The sequence below is a fragment of the Zosterops lateralis genome (assembly GCF_965231275.1).
Source record: "Zosterops lateralis genome assembly, chromosome: 8".
In the NCBI taxonomy this organism is placed as follows: Eukaryota; Metazoa; Chordata; class Aves; order Passeriformes; family Zosteropidae; genus Zosterops; species Zosterops lateralis.
Genome location: NC_139768.1, coordinates 14,883,415 through 14,900,471, shown reverse-complemented (window position 1 = coordinate 14,900,471; position 17,057 = coordinate 14,883,415). Strand labels below are relative to the sequence as shown.

The window sequence follows — 17,057 nt, the reverse complement described above, 5'->3', positions numbered from 1 at the left end:
ACATTTCTTCCACTTATGTCCTTAAAATATCAGACCTACCACCCCTTCAGCACCAGCACTCTTGCAATTCATATGCTCTCAGCAAAAACCCCAAACACTACAGGAGACAAATCCCTTCAGAATGAGTAGCTGAAAAAGACTGAAAAGAGGCATCTTACCTCTATGACAACGAGTTTTCATCTCCACAGACATTCGGATGCTGGATGGGCAGGAAGGACGTGACACAAAGGTGAGGTTTATTGCTGACAGGCCAGATAAAATTACAGTGTTGGCTGTATACCCACCACTGACAATCAAGGAAAAGGTGACTTGTGCTGGCACCTGTTCTCTCCAAAGGATGAGGAGAACAAAAGAACACAACCAATGCTTCCTTTCCAAAGCACCATTAGCTGTTGACTCCTCAAGTTGAGCTGATCAGCAAGGTGAGCAGCAAGCTGGAGAACTACTCGTACACAACGCCTGTCTACACAATGCCTGTCCTCTGAATCAAAAACATGCACCCTTTGCTGTCACAGCTTTAAACAGAACCTGCTGGCTATAGAGATGGGATAAACTGAAGACTTAAATAAAGATGATGCCACTGTCCTGGGGATATGGAGCTGATCACCAATGCTTCTGCTTTCTCTATATATTTTTCTTTTGCCATATTCCATGGATCAGTACCTGCAGGATCTGTGATGGAAATATCACCTCCACTGTAATTTCTGCAGTGCTTGGAGAACACTATTGTTCTACAGCCTGAAAATCCCTGTGTGAGGATTTAATGCTCCCAAGTGCCTCTTGGACATCAAACATTTTGAAAACTATTAGCTCTGATGGGTTTTTGAATAAGGCTTAGGGAAGCTACTCGCTCAGTATTTCTTACGAGGAAAAGGTAGCTCTGATCTGGTAGAATGAAAATTGCTGAGAAGGAGGAAGAAGAGGAGAAGGAGAAAGAAAGTCCACACAGTCCACATTGCCTGCAGGCCAGGAAATGAGATTTGATTTCACCTCTGTGATCCTGAGGTGTATTCAATTTCACCTTGAATTTCCACTGCATAAATTCAGCTTGGCTGAGCAATGTCCCCATTAGAGACTGTCCAAAGCAATGTAAGATGATCCACAAATGATGTTTGAAGCTGAAGGTTCAAAGCCTTGGTGAGGTGGGTCTTTTTAGCATATTTTTGCATGAGCAACCCATAAACCCATGTCTTCTCAGAAGTTTGAAGAAGACAATATAGAGAAAGCAATTAGATACAGTGCATACACAACTCCTTATTGTTGCCAATTAATCAATTTATTTATTTAGTTCACTGGTTTAATTTCCTCTTCCTACGCCACAGCAAACAACTCTGGGTCTATTTTCTATGAGTCAAAGGGATTAGATGACAAGCTGAAGTCACTCACTAAAAGGACTTGAGGGCTTCAGTTCAGGGATTAATAACTCAGCAGCTTTTTCTCCAGATTTTAAAACCTTTAATTTGTACTGCATCAGCTGGTAGTTTTATTTGCACAACTATTTTTGTTTAAATGGGAATCAAACCCTGCTCTTCCCGAAATGCTGCTGCATTGCCCTCTTGGTATTATTTGACTATACGTAAAGAGGATTTCATGCTTGCTTAGCAAATTTCTTAAGAAACTGCACCTTATACTAATACACAAGTTCAAGTTCTACTTGGCTTTTCCTGATTAACCAGGCATACATCAGCTGAGCAGTCCCCTCAGGAATTCACCACCACTAGAAGGCTTGGGTGGAAGCTTTGGACCAGGTCTCTCTGTGTCTTCAACTCCATCTCACATTTCAGAGAAGCTCTAAAAAATGTTTCCCTGCATTTAACCACATAATAACACACCTTTGAGGATTAAGCAGAGGGACACACTCTCATCCTCAGCTAACAAGAATATATTGGTACCGCACTTATCCTCCTAAGAAAGCCAATGGCAGAAGCTAAAGGGGGTCCCATTTTTAATTACCCTGTAGAGACTCTGATCTTACAGTTCTAAGTGTCATTTGCTAAAGGGAATTTCAGTGAAATAGTGCTATAATTTAACCCCAACACTTATATCATCTTAGACTGTATGAATAAAACACAGAAGCAAGTCTGCAGGTTGAAAAATTCAGGTACTGTAAAGGTCTGTGGTTTCTTACAGCCTGAACTGGCCTAACTAAGGAAAGACTAAATTTCTTCCATATGCCTTTTTAAGGCTCGACTTGTGACTGTGCCTAGAGCTTTTATTTGGTGTATTTTCATAAACTGCAATAAGTAGAGCTGTTCACTTTGTTTACTGCTTTTAGACAACAACTGCCATCTACAATCAACTCAGAGAGGACAGCAGGGCAGGGCTGGCAGCAGCCACAGGACGCAGCATAGCAGCAAGTGATGGTTGTGCATTAGGAAAGGTGCCATCATTTTTCCTTCTCAACTCTCCAAAACATGTGAAAAGCACTAATTAACAGGCTACCCAAGGCACACAAAGGCTACATAAAAAGATGTCCCTAGTGTCCTGTTAAGGCCCAAACTTAAGACGACTACCAAGGCTTCAGGAGCCTACTGCACTCTCCCAGTCTTGAGTCTTCAAAACTGATACCAGAAAGAATTCAAACACCACAAGAACTGCAGAACTGAGAAAAGCAAAAAAGAAATAAAGTGACCTACTTTATATTCTGTTATCACATGTTGAAAGAGACTGAATCATAAAATGCCAGAAAGGCACATGTAAAGGAATCCTCTCAAATACGCGCACTGTCAGCAGTGTGACGGCACTCAGCCATCCACAGAAAAAACAAGGCCAGGGAAAAAACTCCAGTCAAATATTGTGCCAGAACAGCAGTTCAGTACCCAGAGAGCAGGGAATATACAGTAGGAGCTATAGAGAACATAAGAAGCCTGAGATCTGAAATGTCACTCACCCTTATCCCAGCAGGCTTATTAGAGCCTCTGCCAGGAAGGGACACTGAGCATCAGAATGATCCAATCGCCTTTTCCAAGAGAAAGTGACAGAAGACAGCTGTCTTAAACATTTTGTGGGTATTTCTCCAGCATCTGCTCTTGACTCAGTTACAAGTAGCAAGGCAGAAGAACGTGCAGCAGTCTGTAAACACCCAGGTACAACTGTTTAAGGTGACTGCAGAGGGTTAACAGCCCAGAGTCTGGATTAACCTTTTCAATAACAGTTCTGTTAAGCACTGCAAAGTAAGGGGCTTGGGGAGAGTGTAGGCAGGTGATTTCCACCCTCCATCCCCCAGGTTTCTACAGATGAATACCATAAAAATAAAAACCACTTATTCCCTAGATTTAACTTGGCAGGTTTTTGAATCATTCTTTCCTAAAACAAAGATCAGGATCAAGCCAACTGGCCATTTTCCTTCAAGCATCTTAACCTGACCTTTTCCAAACTCATCACAGAGAAAGGTCTCCCTGACATACCTAAGCTGAAGTCACGCTGAGTTATGATCTCATGTATGAAAAACATGGCAGCTTCAATCCTCATCTCACAACAGAATAGTACCTGCATCTTCAAATCATACTTCACCCAACTGAAGGGTTTCTGGGTCACAATGAGGGACCAGGCTATGCCTTAAGCTAACAAGACCAGATGTTAACAACTAACTTCCTGAGCAATTAGGAGAGGAGTGGTCAGTGACCAATTTTTATATGCTAAAACATTTGATATGACATTAACTGCCTAGCCCCAGTACTGCTTAGTCCTAGTTCTAATGCATCAACACACTAAATAGCAAAAGAAGCAGTTTAGCACTTTAGGCCTCAAGCAGTCCAGGAATATTATCCCTCTGGGCAACTACCGAGGGTGGAAAGCTCAGCAAAATCTGCATGATGTGGGAAACTGTCATCAACCAGAGAAATTAAGGTTCAGATCATGTTAATATTCTCCCCTGCAAAATGTGTGTCATGCTCAGGTATCTGCGAAGATATGAGGTATTACTGCAGCTTTATTTTTCTGAGATGGGGAGTTTAGCCCAGCAACAGACTTAAGTTTTCTTTCTATGCCTATAAAGTGACTTGTAGGTGGTACTGTAATTAAACAGGTCCATCCCTTAAAATAGAAAAGCACGTCTTTACAGCTGAGGTGAGAACTAAGACTGTAGTGAGATGCTTCCATCAAGTCACTAGTTTTCAGGAGCATTAATGACAGGATAGAAAATTCTCAGCAAAGCAGCCTGGATGCAGAAAATTAAAGGAGACAATCAAAATCTAAGTTCCAGCATGCCTACCTCAGCTCCCTCACAAATCCACATTTCTGTTTTCATCAGCGGAAAGATTGTTCTTGTTCTAGTGTTTCAAGATGTTCAACAAAAAGAGCACTTACTGCAAACAAAACACAGGCTTAAGAACCCTACACTGCAGTTCACGGCTACCTTTTTTAGAAATGAAAGAGACAAAACCACCTGCAGATACTGTCACATAAAGCTGCATCTAGATCCATGTTCTGTGTTATAAACTGTTTATAAAATGACAGATAAACTTTGCAGTGACAGAGACAGATAATGTTTCCTGCAAAGTGGACAGATGCCTGACTTCTAACCACCACCATAACATGGCTGAGCAGAACCTGGTATCTAGGTCTGGGGAGGGGTATATATATTTCTAGAGCAAAAGAGAACTAGAAAGGGAGATTTAGTCATTAATCAGCCAGCTAAGCACACTCTTTCTTTAAACACTTGGAAAGAGAACTGCTAGCAGAATGAGAGACATCTCAAGGCTCTTTGTGACTTTCAGATTCACATATGGATTGATTCGTCCTGGGTTTGGAGCATTATTTGTCACTGAACTAGGCAAAGGCTGAAAAGTACAATGCATTACCTAAATGAAAAATACTGCCTTACTTGCAGGAAGAGCAATAGTTTGGATTACAATATGCTGAAGAAATATAACCGGTGGAGGGGGGGGGAGGGGGTTGACAGCAGTGCCCAGATTCTAACAGTATTCCCACAATGCTGTTACTTCCAGCTTTCCGTTGTGTTAAACATGCTCATGGGGCTTCAAGGCAGCTCAGTTTGCTCTGAAAAAGGTGTTTCAGACCTTCTTAAAGCCAAAGCACCCCAAGAAGAGCTAGCTATCCACCTCATGTCAGCTCCTCGATGCTAAATCTCATTGCTATAACGATGCCTTGCCTATCCCTGCAAGCAGCTGTCACTGTGTCAGAGACAGAAGCCCGTTCATACCATCACAAGTGGGAGAAGCACTCACAAGAACTTCTACAGCTTTCATGTAGAATCCAAAACCAGCATTTTCTGAGTAGTCAGGAAGCCACAGAGTATGATTTCAACAGCATTCTCTGTGTGTTTTTACAACCAACTCAAAAACAAATGCAGTCTGCCGAATTACTGCTGAGGAAAACACACTTGGGAAACCATGATAGGCTTTGTGCACAAATAAGCCTTCAGCACGACATTTCATTAGTGGGGTTCTGCACACAGTGACACTTTGTGGCAAGTTTTCCAACTATGAGACTAAGGCATAGGGCAGGAGTCACTGGAAACAATGTTATTACGTGACAGTCTGCACATTACAGCCTTCTTCAATTGTTGAGATTTTCCATGCTTATCCATCTTACTGCCAGAGGTCATCCTAACTAAGACCTGTTTTCAGAGAAGAGAAAAGCTTGCTAGTTTAAACTAACATTGATACAACTGTGACACATCAGTTAACACTAATAAAAGTGATGCTTGCTTGGTTGCATCAGCTTACTCTAAAATTGTATGTACTGTCAGACAATGCTCCACAACAATTTACCAGTTTCCTGTCTGGGAGACCAGAATACATTTTTCCTCTTACAAATTCTTGCTGTGAAGCAGTTATTGGTGGAGAAGGTAAATCCACAGATTGGAAAATGTGAAATAAGAACTCCTCCAAACAGGTGCTCAGGTGAAAGCAAACACAGGGCTATGAATTAATCCTTCTGCAGGCCTATACCCTTGCCAGCTATGAGGCAGATGCTGCTGCTCAAATAGGATGTGCTGCCAGCAATACTTAGCCTCCCAGGAGCTTATTTGTGCCTTAACTGAGCCATGGGGGAATCCAAGGGCCCTCTGACTAAGGCAGTGGAATTGATTTATAGCCTCTGGCACTTGGCTGATGAACCACCTTCCCCAGCTTCCATCTCTCCAGACAGCCATTCCCCTCAGCTTGCTGTCTTTTGAGTGGCACATCTTGGTTACCCGAGCAATCCCACTGCCTGCCTCAGATCTCCCATGAAGACAGGAAGAGTGGCACACATCAGGGATGCCATTCTCTCCACTATTAAAAGGTTTGCCTTTGTCCCTGCTGTGGACAATAAATTTCTGTATGTACTGTCCTCACATCCAAATGTAAAGTGTCAGAGAGCCAAAAAAACTAATCTTCCAGCTGAGTGGAGCTCTGTTCAGATGTGGCACCTTTAGGCTCAGCAGCATTTACTCTTCTGCTCCAGAAGGGGTGGAGACCACAAAGCTCCATTTGTTTCCCACTTTGAAATCAGAACAATGACCCAATTTGTCACTTCGGAGAAGAAACAGCTGCAGCTCCAGCTAGAGGATCCAGAAAAGGAAGGCAGAAAAACATAACCTGTAACAGCAGGATACTACCAGAGAGAAGGAAGAGTACTGTCTCTAAAGGCAGGAGTTTTACCCTAAAGAAGCCCCAGAATGAGCAGGGCTGGCAGTCACTGCAGTCGGTCTCCTTTCGTGAGAGGAAAATGTGACTCCAGGAGTGGCTGTTCACAGCCACACTGCTGTCTGTAGCTGGCACAGCAGGCTGTAGCCTGTCTGCTTTTAGGACTCCCAAGAAGAGAGACGACTGAGTGTAAGTAAGCTTAGGGTGGAGCTTGGGACCAGAGCAACAAATCATAGTGCTATAAATCCAGCTTTGCAGAGGATGACCAAAGAAGTTTGCACGGTATCTATAGGCATTATGGCAAAAGCCAACACCTATTGTTCCTGTTTCACAAGGGATTAAAGAACCTTCTCAATCTGAAGTTTTACAAAATGCAAATCGAATTGTGCATTCACACAAGCCAGACGCTGACAGCTTCTGCTTTAATCACAGATGTGCAGAGTTGTAATTTAATCTTTATAAATGCAGACTGTTTTGATCATTCTGTTGCAATCCTCTGCGGAGCTTTCCCTGCCCTATACAGGCACTTAACAGCGACGAGAATCCCTGACACTGCTCTGCACTTCCTCAGCAGCCTTCCCTGGCAGATCACACAGCACTTCAAATGCTGCCTGGCTCCCCAGGGGCTCCCCACCAGCTTCCCTCACTTGGGAGGACACAGGGCTCAAGATTTGCCCAAAGCAGCACAGTGACAGCAGGAAGGAGTTCAGACTCCACCCTGCAGCCCCTTCCTCTAGTTCCACCCCTTCCACAGCCCCTTTTCTAGGTTTAGAAGCAATAAAAAGCAAGTATGTGCAAAAGAAGCACATATAAAGCAAATCTGCCAGGCATCTGAGAAGTGTTCTGTGAAACAAACTCACTGGTAAAGAGGACAAGCACTGGAACTAGAGCAACAACAGCCTGTCTCCACAATGTGAACTGGGAGCTTATTACAAAGTTGAACCTACGGTTCACACTCAGCATACTCCCAAGTGTGAATCAGGTCAGGCTCATAACTCACATCACTGAGTGTAGCTTCTGTAGCCCCAGCACAGAAACCTATCTAGCTCCAGGAGACTCCACTCAGTGGCAGCCAGCAGAGAGTAGCAGCTCCCCAAGGCAGCTCTTCCAAGCTAAGTGCCCAGCAATCAGTGGTCACCTGTACTCCTGCACTCTTTGGGCCCTTATCGGTCCCTGCTGTAGTGGCAAAGCCAAGCGAGGAGGTGAAAACAGCCATAAAAATGAAGGCAAACCTTGCTTTGAAGTTTAACGGACTTACCTTGTTATTAGTTTGTACTTCAAGGCAGTCCCTTATCTGCCCAAGAGGGCAGCTCACAAAAGTGGTGGAAGCAAAACATGCCTCAGCATCTGCAGCGCACAAAGGGTGAAAGACTCCCCTGCTCCAGAAGCAGCCAAGGTTTTTTGGGGTCACACTGTCTCTGAGGCTCAGAGCAACTAAAAGTGCCACCAACAGTAAGAGGCAAGATGCTGGGGCACCTTTGTGTTGAGCCTGAAGAAAGGGAACGGAAGAGTTTCTCCCATTTCTTACTGGAATAGGGTTGCATCACTCCAGTAGCAGCTGTTTTTAAAAATCAAAGTCCTTCTTTTGTCTCTCTAATGGCCTAGCACACTTGTCCCCCCTCCTCCACTGACGCACAGTTTACTGCATTCTGCATGTTAATAAAAGGCACTACACAGCACAATGTCACTGCTCCAAAACTCACCTCCAGCTTCAAATATCCTTGCTGCAAAGCTGCTCAGACCTTGGAGCCTGTTCAGACCCATTCAGTCTGGCACACTGCATAAAGCAGTCTGAGATGTTAGTAAATAGCAGGGACATTTCTCTGATAAAACAAAAAACAACAAAAGCAACAACAACAAAAAAGAGGACAATAGCTCAACCAGAGAAAACTCCCATCAGCTAAGCAAACCAACAATTTGCTAATTCCAGAAGACTTTTTATGTAGATCCTTTCCAATTTCACCCGGTGCAGCTCTGCTCTTTCTATTTAAATGATAAAATCTGTTTCAAGCCATTAGTCATGAGTAGGTGTCTATAATGAGACCATGAAAGCCAACATCCCTGTCTCATTTGCAAAGACACGATGACTTTAAATTAAGGCCTTGCCTTGGTGATCCTTCCTTAGCTGGAGTTTCACATTCCCACTATTGTGTGCAAGAAAAGACTAGCAGGCTTGAAACCTTCCATCCCAAAGCTCACCACATTTCAGAAGTGAAGCACCATTATACCAAGGCCATTACAAAGTATTTCTCTAGTCCTCATGACACATTGTATTAATGTAAGAGATTAGGTGGATTTACTGTGATAGTACCTAGCACTGACAGTACTCAGCATTTAAAAAGTATTGAATGCAGACATTGCCAAGAGGCTTTTAATACCACTGCCAGCAGTGCTAAAAAAAGACAAAGCATTTGGTGTCTGCCAGTGGTTTTGCTACTAGTTATGGAAAACCAGAACAAACTGAATAAACCCTGACATCAATGGCTCGGAATTAAAACATTTTAGAGCACATAAAAACAACTACATCCTTTTGTGTCTTTGTATGCAAGTCACTTGTGGAACCTCCTCGAGCAGCACTGCAGGTTAGTCCCTCAGTGCCTTACCAGGTAACAAGGAACAGAACCATGTGGATTGGGCTGGCAAGAAGGAGAATACAGCAACTGTGGTATCACCTCAATGAAAGGGAAATGGCTTTGTGAGACGGCCTGACCAAACTGGATTGCAGTTACTGGCAGTGCTGGGTTAGTGGTTGGACTAGATGATCTTAAAGGTCTTTTCCAACTGAAACAATCCCATGATTCTATCTGAATTGCAAAGGTACTACAATGTGAAACAACCCAAGTGTTACACTCATTTGTCACAATTTCAGAAGTGATAGAGTTGTCCTGTTTTTACATCACAATCTGTTCTGGCTCCCAGCACTTTCCATCTGCAATTACCAGGCATAAAACAGGTGTTCACAGCAGTCTCTCACACTGAACTTTACCTCTCTTTTGGAGATGCCATAATGTCCCCACTGTGGCTGGGAAGAAAAAGGGGCTTCTACTAAAAAAAGCACAGAGATGGTCCTGACTAATAAGCATCATCAGTCCTGTGTGTCTGACATCTCAATTTTAAGACCCTTAGAGAGGAAATCATGGAGAGAAAAAATGCCAAAGAAAAAATAAGACCTTAGTGAGCAAATTTCTAAATGGCACAAGACTTGATTGGCATGCAAGGTACCGCAACACATTCCTACTCAGGGAAAATTCAACCAAAACCACTGGGCTCCTCTGACTTTTGCCTTTCTTTAAAGCTGTGCTACATTGCTATCAGGCAGAGAGCTGCCTTCTTCCAAACAGTTGTCCTTTCATATCCAGAAAAGGTGAGGTGGAAGACCCCACCTAGACCACTCATGCTGTGTTTTCATCCTTTCTGTTTGTCTGCATTTGCTCTTCAGAGCAACTCTTGTGTTGCTGTTTCCTCACTGCCTTAACCCTGTCTCTACAACTGCTTCTGCTAGAAAATATTTTGGGAGCTTCTCAGATCAGATATGGCACTGAGAAAGTCTACTGCCTCCAACATATTAAGTACAAGGCAGTCCAGTCATCTGGAAAGTACAGATAAGCATACAAATTCGTTTCATAAAAGGCTATTTTGCCCTTTTACTCAAGAATGTACCAAAATCTCTTTGAAGACATGGGAATAATCACTTGCATGGAAGAACTAAAATTACATTGGCAGTTAATGGCCAACCTCATCTTTCTGACTGTGTAGCATCTTACAGTCCCTTAAGGGATGTGCAGGGAGGAACCAAATGTGTTGAGAGGGAGAATACCACAAAACAACAAATTAGCACTGAAGTCAGCTTTAACAAATTAGCAAGTGAGGAAAGATGCCAATAACTGTTTAAGACATTCGCTGCTTCATGGTGAGGAACTATAGCAAGGTCAAAACAGCTCATGACTAGGAAGGATTCTGAGTTTGCCTTGGCAAGGAAATGTTTTGCAGAGGGTGCTGAGGATCCCATAGTATTTATGGACTGAAGAAGCTCATCATTCACTTGCCCCTGGGAATCTCCCACCCTTTACTGGAGAGAATATGGGATGGAAAAGGTCTTTTCCTGGTATTTCTGATCAGAACATTGGATAAACCCCTTAATACTGGATAAACCCCACAACAGTCAGCAAAGCAGTTTCATGAAGTCTTAAAAATATACTTGCCTAGACCAGAAACCTGTATATTTAGACTATGATTCTGGGAGATCTCTAGGGCTGAGAACATACGATGGCATTAACAGCCTAACAGCTTAAAACAATCCCATGCCCATCATTTTTAAGGGCCTACAAATCCCCCCAGCATGTAATATCATTAAAATTAATGCTTGTAAATAAAAAAGGAGAAAGCACTGAAATTACAGACTTAGAATGGACATTAGTAATTAACAAGGTAATAAAGGCTTCAATAGGATTAGGAAAAGAAATAGATAAAGCAAAAATCTCTTTCAGCTGATTACTTACCTATATTTAAGGATATTAAAATATAAAAATAATTAATTAAATAATCTGATGCATGAACAAGGTGTCAGAACTTAGCCTCAGGTGAATTTGAAACAAAGCAGAGCAGCTGGAAGTTCCCCTTCAGACAAGGCTATGTCAAAGACACACCTGCCTGATTAGCAGGAGATTCTCAGATACCACAGAGGAGTGTAAGCAGCCATATGAGAATCTGGTGAAAGACTGGTGTCTGAGAAGGAAATCTTCATTAAAAGCAAAGTTTCACCCTTAAAATTCTAAAAAAAAATGTTTTCAGTGAAGAAATACCAGTCTCCTAAAACTACTGGAATAACTCAAAGGAGAAATTGACCAGTCCCAAATGTAGTATCTGTGTGTGGACACACAAGCTAAATGTCAGTATTAAATATTTCAATGTGGTACACTTGAAAAGACAGGGCTATAAAGGATGGTGGATTCTGTGTAGAAAATATTTAAGGAGAGCAGAGAAATGGTAATTAAGTGAACACACAAGTTAAAACAAAGGTACACCTGGAAAGAAGAACAAAAAAGGAAAGAGACTGCAGCAGCCAAAAGGCAAGCTTGATCCTTCCCCTTCCCACACACATGCTGAACAGCTCACACAATGGAAGCAGCAAATTCTGTCAGCCCACAAAAGCCAGACCTTGGGCTTGATCTGGGCCAACTACCAGTACATCTCATGTACTTACAGCTACTGACAGAGGGGAAACCACAGTCCAAACACACAGACCTGAGCTCACTGGCATAACTGAAAGTGGAAGCAAGAAGTCTCCATCCCTCTTCTCCTTGTGCAGTAAATTGCAGAGTGCTGAATAAATACCCTGGGACCACACACTTCCTCACCACAGTGACATCTCCCTTATTTCTCTGCAGTTCATCTGAGGCTATTATTGCTTTATTTTGTTTGATGTTCTCCCTATGTTGAGAGAAAGCATGAAGGGAGAAAAGAAAAAAGAGAAATCTGTCTGTCTTTCAACTTCCTAATCATCTTCCTCAAAATGCTTCATGCATCAGCACTGATTTCATTATCTGCCTGCTGCTAGGGATTTTATTTAAAGAATAACACACAAGGAAGAAAGGATTTAACCTGACCTCCCTGAACTGCTGGGGGATGAATACTACACAGAGCTGACAGTGAAAAGCTCATTTCCTTTCTCAGACTCAAAGACTATACAAAATTCTCCTCTATCCAAGCCTCCAGTTTTAAATTGGGCTATCAAAGGCTTTTCTTTTTTAGAGGCCTGGGTTGATGTAATCACTGAATGAATGATCAATGAATGAGGATTGATAACACAAACCATCACAAAGCATAGCTGTGGATACAGTGACTCTCAGAGGCAGAACAATAAGGAAAATAGAGTAAATTAAAACCAATGTTCTTCTATCCAACTATACCAAGAAGAGAAGAAAAACCAGTAGGGGCCAACTTTTTTCCCCCCACTGCATCAGTACAGCATTCATCCCAAGTCTTTGGGGTGTTACATATTACAGATCAAGTAGGTTAATAAATGAAAAGGTTAGTGGGAAACATGGAAGGGTATAATCGAGAAATAGTAAAAATATCATGGACAGAAAGAGAAATTAATTGCAGAGCAGGATACAGTCAGGACCTTTTAGCAAGCACAAGTATGGGATCCCATGCAGTGGAAGGGGCAGCCCAAGGTGACTTAAATAAAACCTGTCCTGGACTGCATAAACAATTTATTCTCTAGAAGGTCAAGAGCTGTTGATGCAGCTGTGTCTGGGATGATTCCCCAAGCCCTCATGGCAGCTCTGTATTTTGTCCACCACATGCTCCTGCAGGGTCATTTATCTCTCCAAGAGTGATTAATGTATAATTCTGATATTTTATTTTGGGAAATAGGCCATCTCTTCCATTCCTGAGACCACTCACAGTAGCCTATTTTCAAAAAGCCACATTTACAAATTTATGCAATACAACCAGAACACGAAGATAGCAAACCAGGCCAATTTAAGGAAGGGAAACCTAACACGATCACCCTCTTTATTAAAAATCTCTGCTTTTTAAAATCTAACCCAACTGAATTCAATTACCCTAGAAAATTTCTACCAGCTGTTGTCAGAGTTCTAGGTCCCCAAAATCATCAAAAGAAAAAATCAAACTACGCTCAACAGTTCTCTGACAACTAACTTCACTGCCAAAAACTTCCTGTCCCATTCTAAATGCCAGCACCCTCAGTGTCTCCAAACACACTTGATGACAATGCTGAATATTTTCCTTGTTCGTACCCATCCTTCTACATATGTAGGGCCAAAACCTCTGTACGTGGTGGCAACATTGGCTAAAGTAATTCCTGGTTTCCTTTGTCTCACTGGTATCTGAACAAAGAACATGAGAGTCCCGTTTGCATCTCTTACTGCTGCCACACCATCACAAGGCACTCCTGAATACCCATATTCCAGAGGTCAGTATGAAAAAGGCCACGGCATGCCTGGCTTACCTGATCCTCGGAGAGCTGTGATATGTGATTCACTGCAGCATAAGACTCTATCTTCGGGTTGAAGTGATTGATGATGGCTCTGAAATAAAGGAGGGAAATTTTCAGAGGTCTCAGTAACAGCTTAGAGATGCAGCAGAAATTTCCTGACAGTCTGAGCAGGTGCACATGGAGCCAGTCCTGCAAGAAATTCCTCCCTCACCACAAAGCACTGTTTGCTCTGCCAAAGGCCCGCTCCCTACTGAGGCCAATGCAGATCCTGACACAAGCTTGCTGGAAATTCCAAGTGCAGGCACTGTCCTACACATGCGTGCATTTGTCCCAGCAGATACTGGACTGTGCTTCCTGCTCTGGCAGGGGGAATTGCCGGGAATAGGCTGCAAATTGCTCTGCATTCCAGCAGACTGACAGCAAATGTGGCCATCACTGCCCCATCCTGCTCAGGGATCTGCAGCTCCTGACATTTTGTGGAATTTTGTTGCCTGATATGATGAAGCTGATGGTTTATTGCTTTGGGTTTTCACTCTGTTTAAAATGTTGTAGCTGGCTCTTACTTGTAGTCATCCATCACTACAACCACTGCATTCTGAATTCTTACCAAAATGACTTCAGTCCTCATCCACAGTTTAGACCATTAGAGATAACTTATGTCAGTGTCCCAAACATAGCAGCAAATACTGGTCACTCCTGCTCTTATGCCTCATTTCTCTCACTAGTTGTACCAATCCACACCAATCCACCCTTTCCCTTCTAGGTGGATCCAGAAGCAGATGTGAGAAATCTAAAATTGAAAGTAAAATAACAACTGGGGAAAAAACCCCACCAAACTGCAGCTGGAGCATTTCCTCGGCATTCCTTCCGCTTGTCAGGTGCTGCTGAGAAGATAAATGGCAGGACAGTAAAGACTCCCTGGGATAGAGTTTGCAACTGCTGTAGTTAGGACATTACTCATGAGACCCACTGCTGAGGTAAGTATTCATCATGGGAACAGGCCATGTCAGTGCTCAGCACAGATGAGCTCTGACTGTGCCTGGAGAACACTCGCTCAGCCAGATTACACTGCAGCAGCAGTCAGGGCTTCCACTCATATTCATCAGCATGAAAATTCACTCCAGTTCTCTCTGTTGTACTCTAATGGATTCCCTCCTCCCCACTCCTCCCTCTGCAGAAGGATTTTCAGCTGCTTTCTCCAGACCTCAATCACAGCTAAGAGCTTGTGCCCCAGTCTAGGAATACGTGATAGTCAGTGGTGTCAATCAAAGCAAGTGGATAAAAACCTACCTAGAAGCATCTTTACTTCTTTATATACTCAGATAAAGAGTGTGGAAGGTGTGGAGAGTGGGAGCAGGGGAAAAAAAAAAAACAAAACAAAAACAAAAAAAAAAAAAAAAAAAAAAAAAAAAAAAAAAAAAAAAAAAAAAAACCAAAAAAAAAACAACAACACCCCACCAAGAATCTCCAACCCAAACAGAATCTGCAAATCTGCAATTCATAGGCTCAAAGAATTGTTTCAGTTGTAGGGGGACTTCTAAAGCTCATCTAGCACAACTCCCCTGCAATGAGCAGACATATCTTCAACAAGATCAGGTTGCTCAGAGCTCCATCCAACCTGACCTTCAATGTCTCCATGGATGAGTCATCCACCCTGTTCCAATACTCACCACCCTCATAGTTTAAAACTTCTCATATATAATCTATATGAACTCTTCTAGTTAAAACCATTATCCCTCATCCTGTTGCAACAAGCTCTGCTAAAAAATTTTTCCTCAGCTTTCTTATAAGCCCTCTTTAAGTACTTAAAGGCTGCAATAAGGTCTACCCACAGCCTTTTCTTCTCCAGCTCTCTCAGCATGTCTTCACAGAAGGGTTCACCCCTCTGAGCACTTTCATGGCCTCCCCTGCACTGGCTCCAGCATGTCCATGTCTTTCCTGCCCTGAGGACACTGCATGGGATCTCAGAGAGCAGAGCGGCATGACAGAATAATCTCGCCCACCCTCCTATCTGTGCCACCTTCACTGCAACATTCCCAGCCACACCTCATCAGCATACCAGGTGCCAGTCAGCACACAGGGCCAGTCACTCCTGCTGCTGCTCCTACAGCATCTGTATACGTTTGGCACAGGGGGACTTCTGCCTTCCCACCAACTTTGACAGTTACATCCAGAAAACAAATTCAGCAGTGCCTCTACCAGGCTTCTCATAATCCCCTTCCCTCTGGAGAAAGACAAACACATAGGCTGAAACATGCCCAGACTCTTTTTATTTCAATGTGACCAGAGTCACAATCACACTGTCCATTACCCAGCCTCACCAACACTCTGGCTTTCAAGCTGCATGTTTCATGCCTGGCTGGAGTCATATTTATACTCCTACAGGACACACTGCAAGTTATTGAAAGAAAATGGAACACTGACTTACAACTTAAGTTCTGGCTCGACAGAAGGTTTGGCAGCTCAGAGAGATTCAGTTCACTCACATGGTTCCAACATTTACCAGGGAACAGATTTAGCATTCATTTGTACCCACTGCTGTGAAGCACATCAACATGGGCTGCCTGCTCACAAGTCCCTGCTTGGATCTGACCTAGTGGAGCAGCACCTGCAATCACAGCTGGGATTCACCCAGTGAAAGCAAAACCAGCAACCAGCTGCCACTGCAGTAAGAATCAATAGACATTAAGGAAGGAAAAGAATTCAAGTCTCCTTCCTCATTTTCCAAAAGGTGAATGGACAACCCCTCAGTGATTAGATGAAGTTCAGCTGTTTAATTTGTTTTAACTATGAAGAATTCCTCCCCGACCTGACCATCTGCAGAGCTGTTTTCCTGAACCCACAAGCAGCCTGGGGCAGAGAAGCATGAAGAGCTTGGATTCAATCCTGGCTCTGTGCAGCCAGGTTCTTACTGCCCGACATACCCATCAGGGCCAGGCCTTGCACATGGTGCAACTCCTTCTCACTCATCTGCGATGAGAAATTCCATTGCTATTCAGGCCAAAAAGCATCTTCCTGCATCAGCTACTCTCATACACCTCTGCTATTCTTCCATCTCTCAAAATATATCTTGTCCCTGGGGCATGTTTTTAGCAACTGGCCTCCTGGGATATTCACTGATTAACAGCTGGAATACACTTTGCAGAGATGCCTCTTCACCGGCATTTGATCCTGGAGACAATGGGAGAAACACACTCTCTCTGTTACTGACAAAGGAACCAGTGATTCTGCCACCGTTAGTTCCCACACCAGCACATAACAGCTGATCCTTGGCAATGATTTATTTTTACACTGTGATTGCCTCAATTACTGCCATACCAGCCAGTAGCTTTGTGGAGGGGGCAGGGAGTGGTTAAAGCACTTAGAAAAGATTTGTGATGATGTGTTCTACTGAGATCTTCATATTGATCATGGGGGGAAAAAAAAGAAACCCCTTATGTTTGGTATTCATGAAGCATGAACATCTTCAACACATTTGTAAAGCAAGGAAATGGTGAAGT

At 43.1% G+C, this 17,057-nt stretch overlaps 1 protein-coding gene across 3 annotated transcripts in view; it reads right to left on the bottom strand.

The window, feature by feature from the left end:
• The window catches only part of ARMH3 (armadillo like helical domain containing 3), a 122,696-nt gene that overhangs the window by 20,420 nt on the left and 85,219 nt on the right, over positions 1 to 17,057 (bottom strand). For all 3 annotated transcript variants that reach the window (XM_083866731.1, XM_083866733.1, XM_083866732.1), the window contains exon 24: positions 13,570 to 13,648. In XM_083866731.1, coding sequence (XP_083722857.1) covers positions 13,570 to 13,648 — 79 coding nt within the window. The remainder of the gene's footprint in view (positions 1 to 13,569; positions 13,649 to 17,057) is intronic.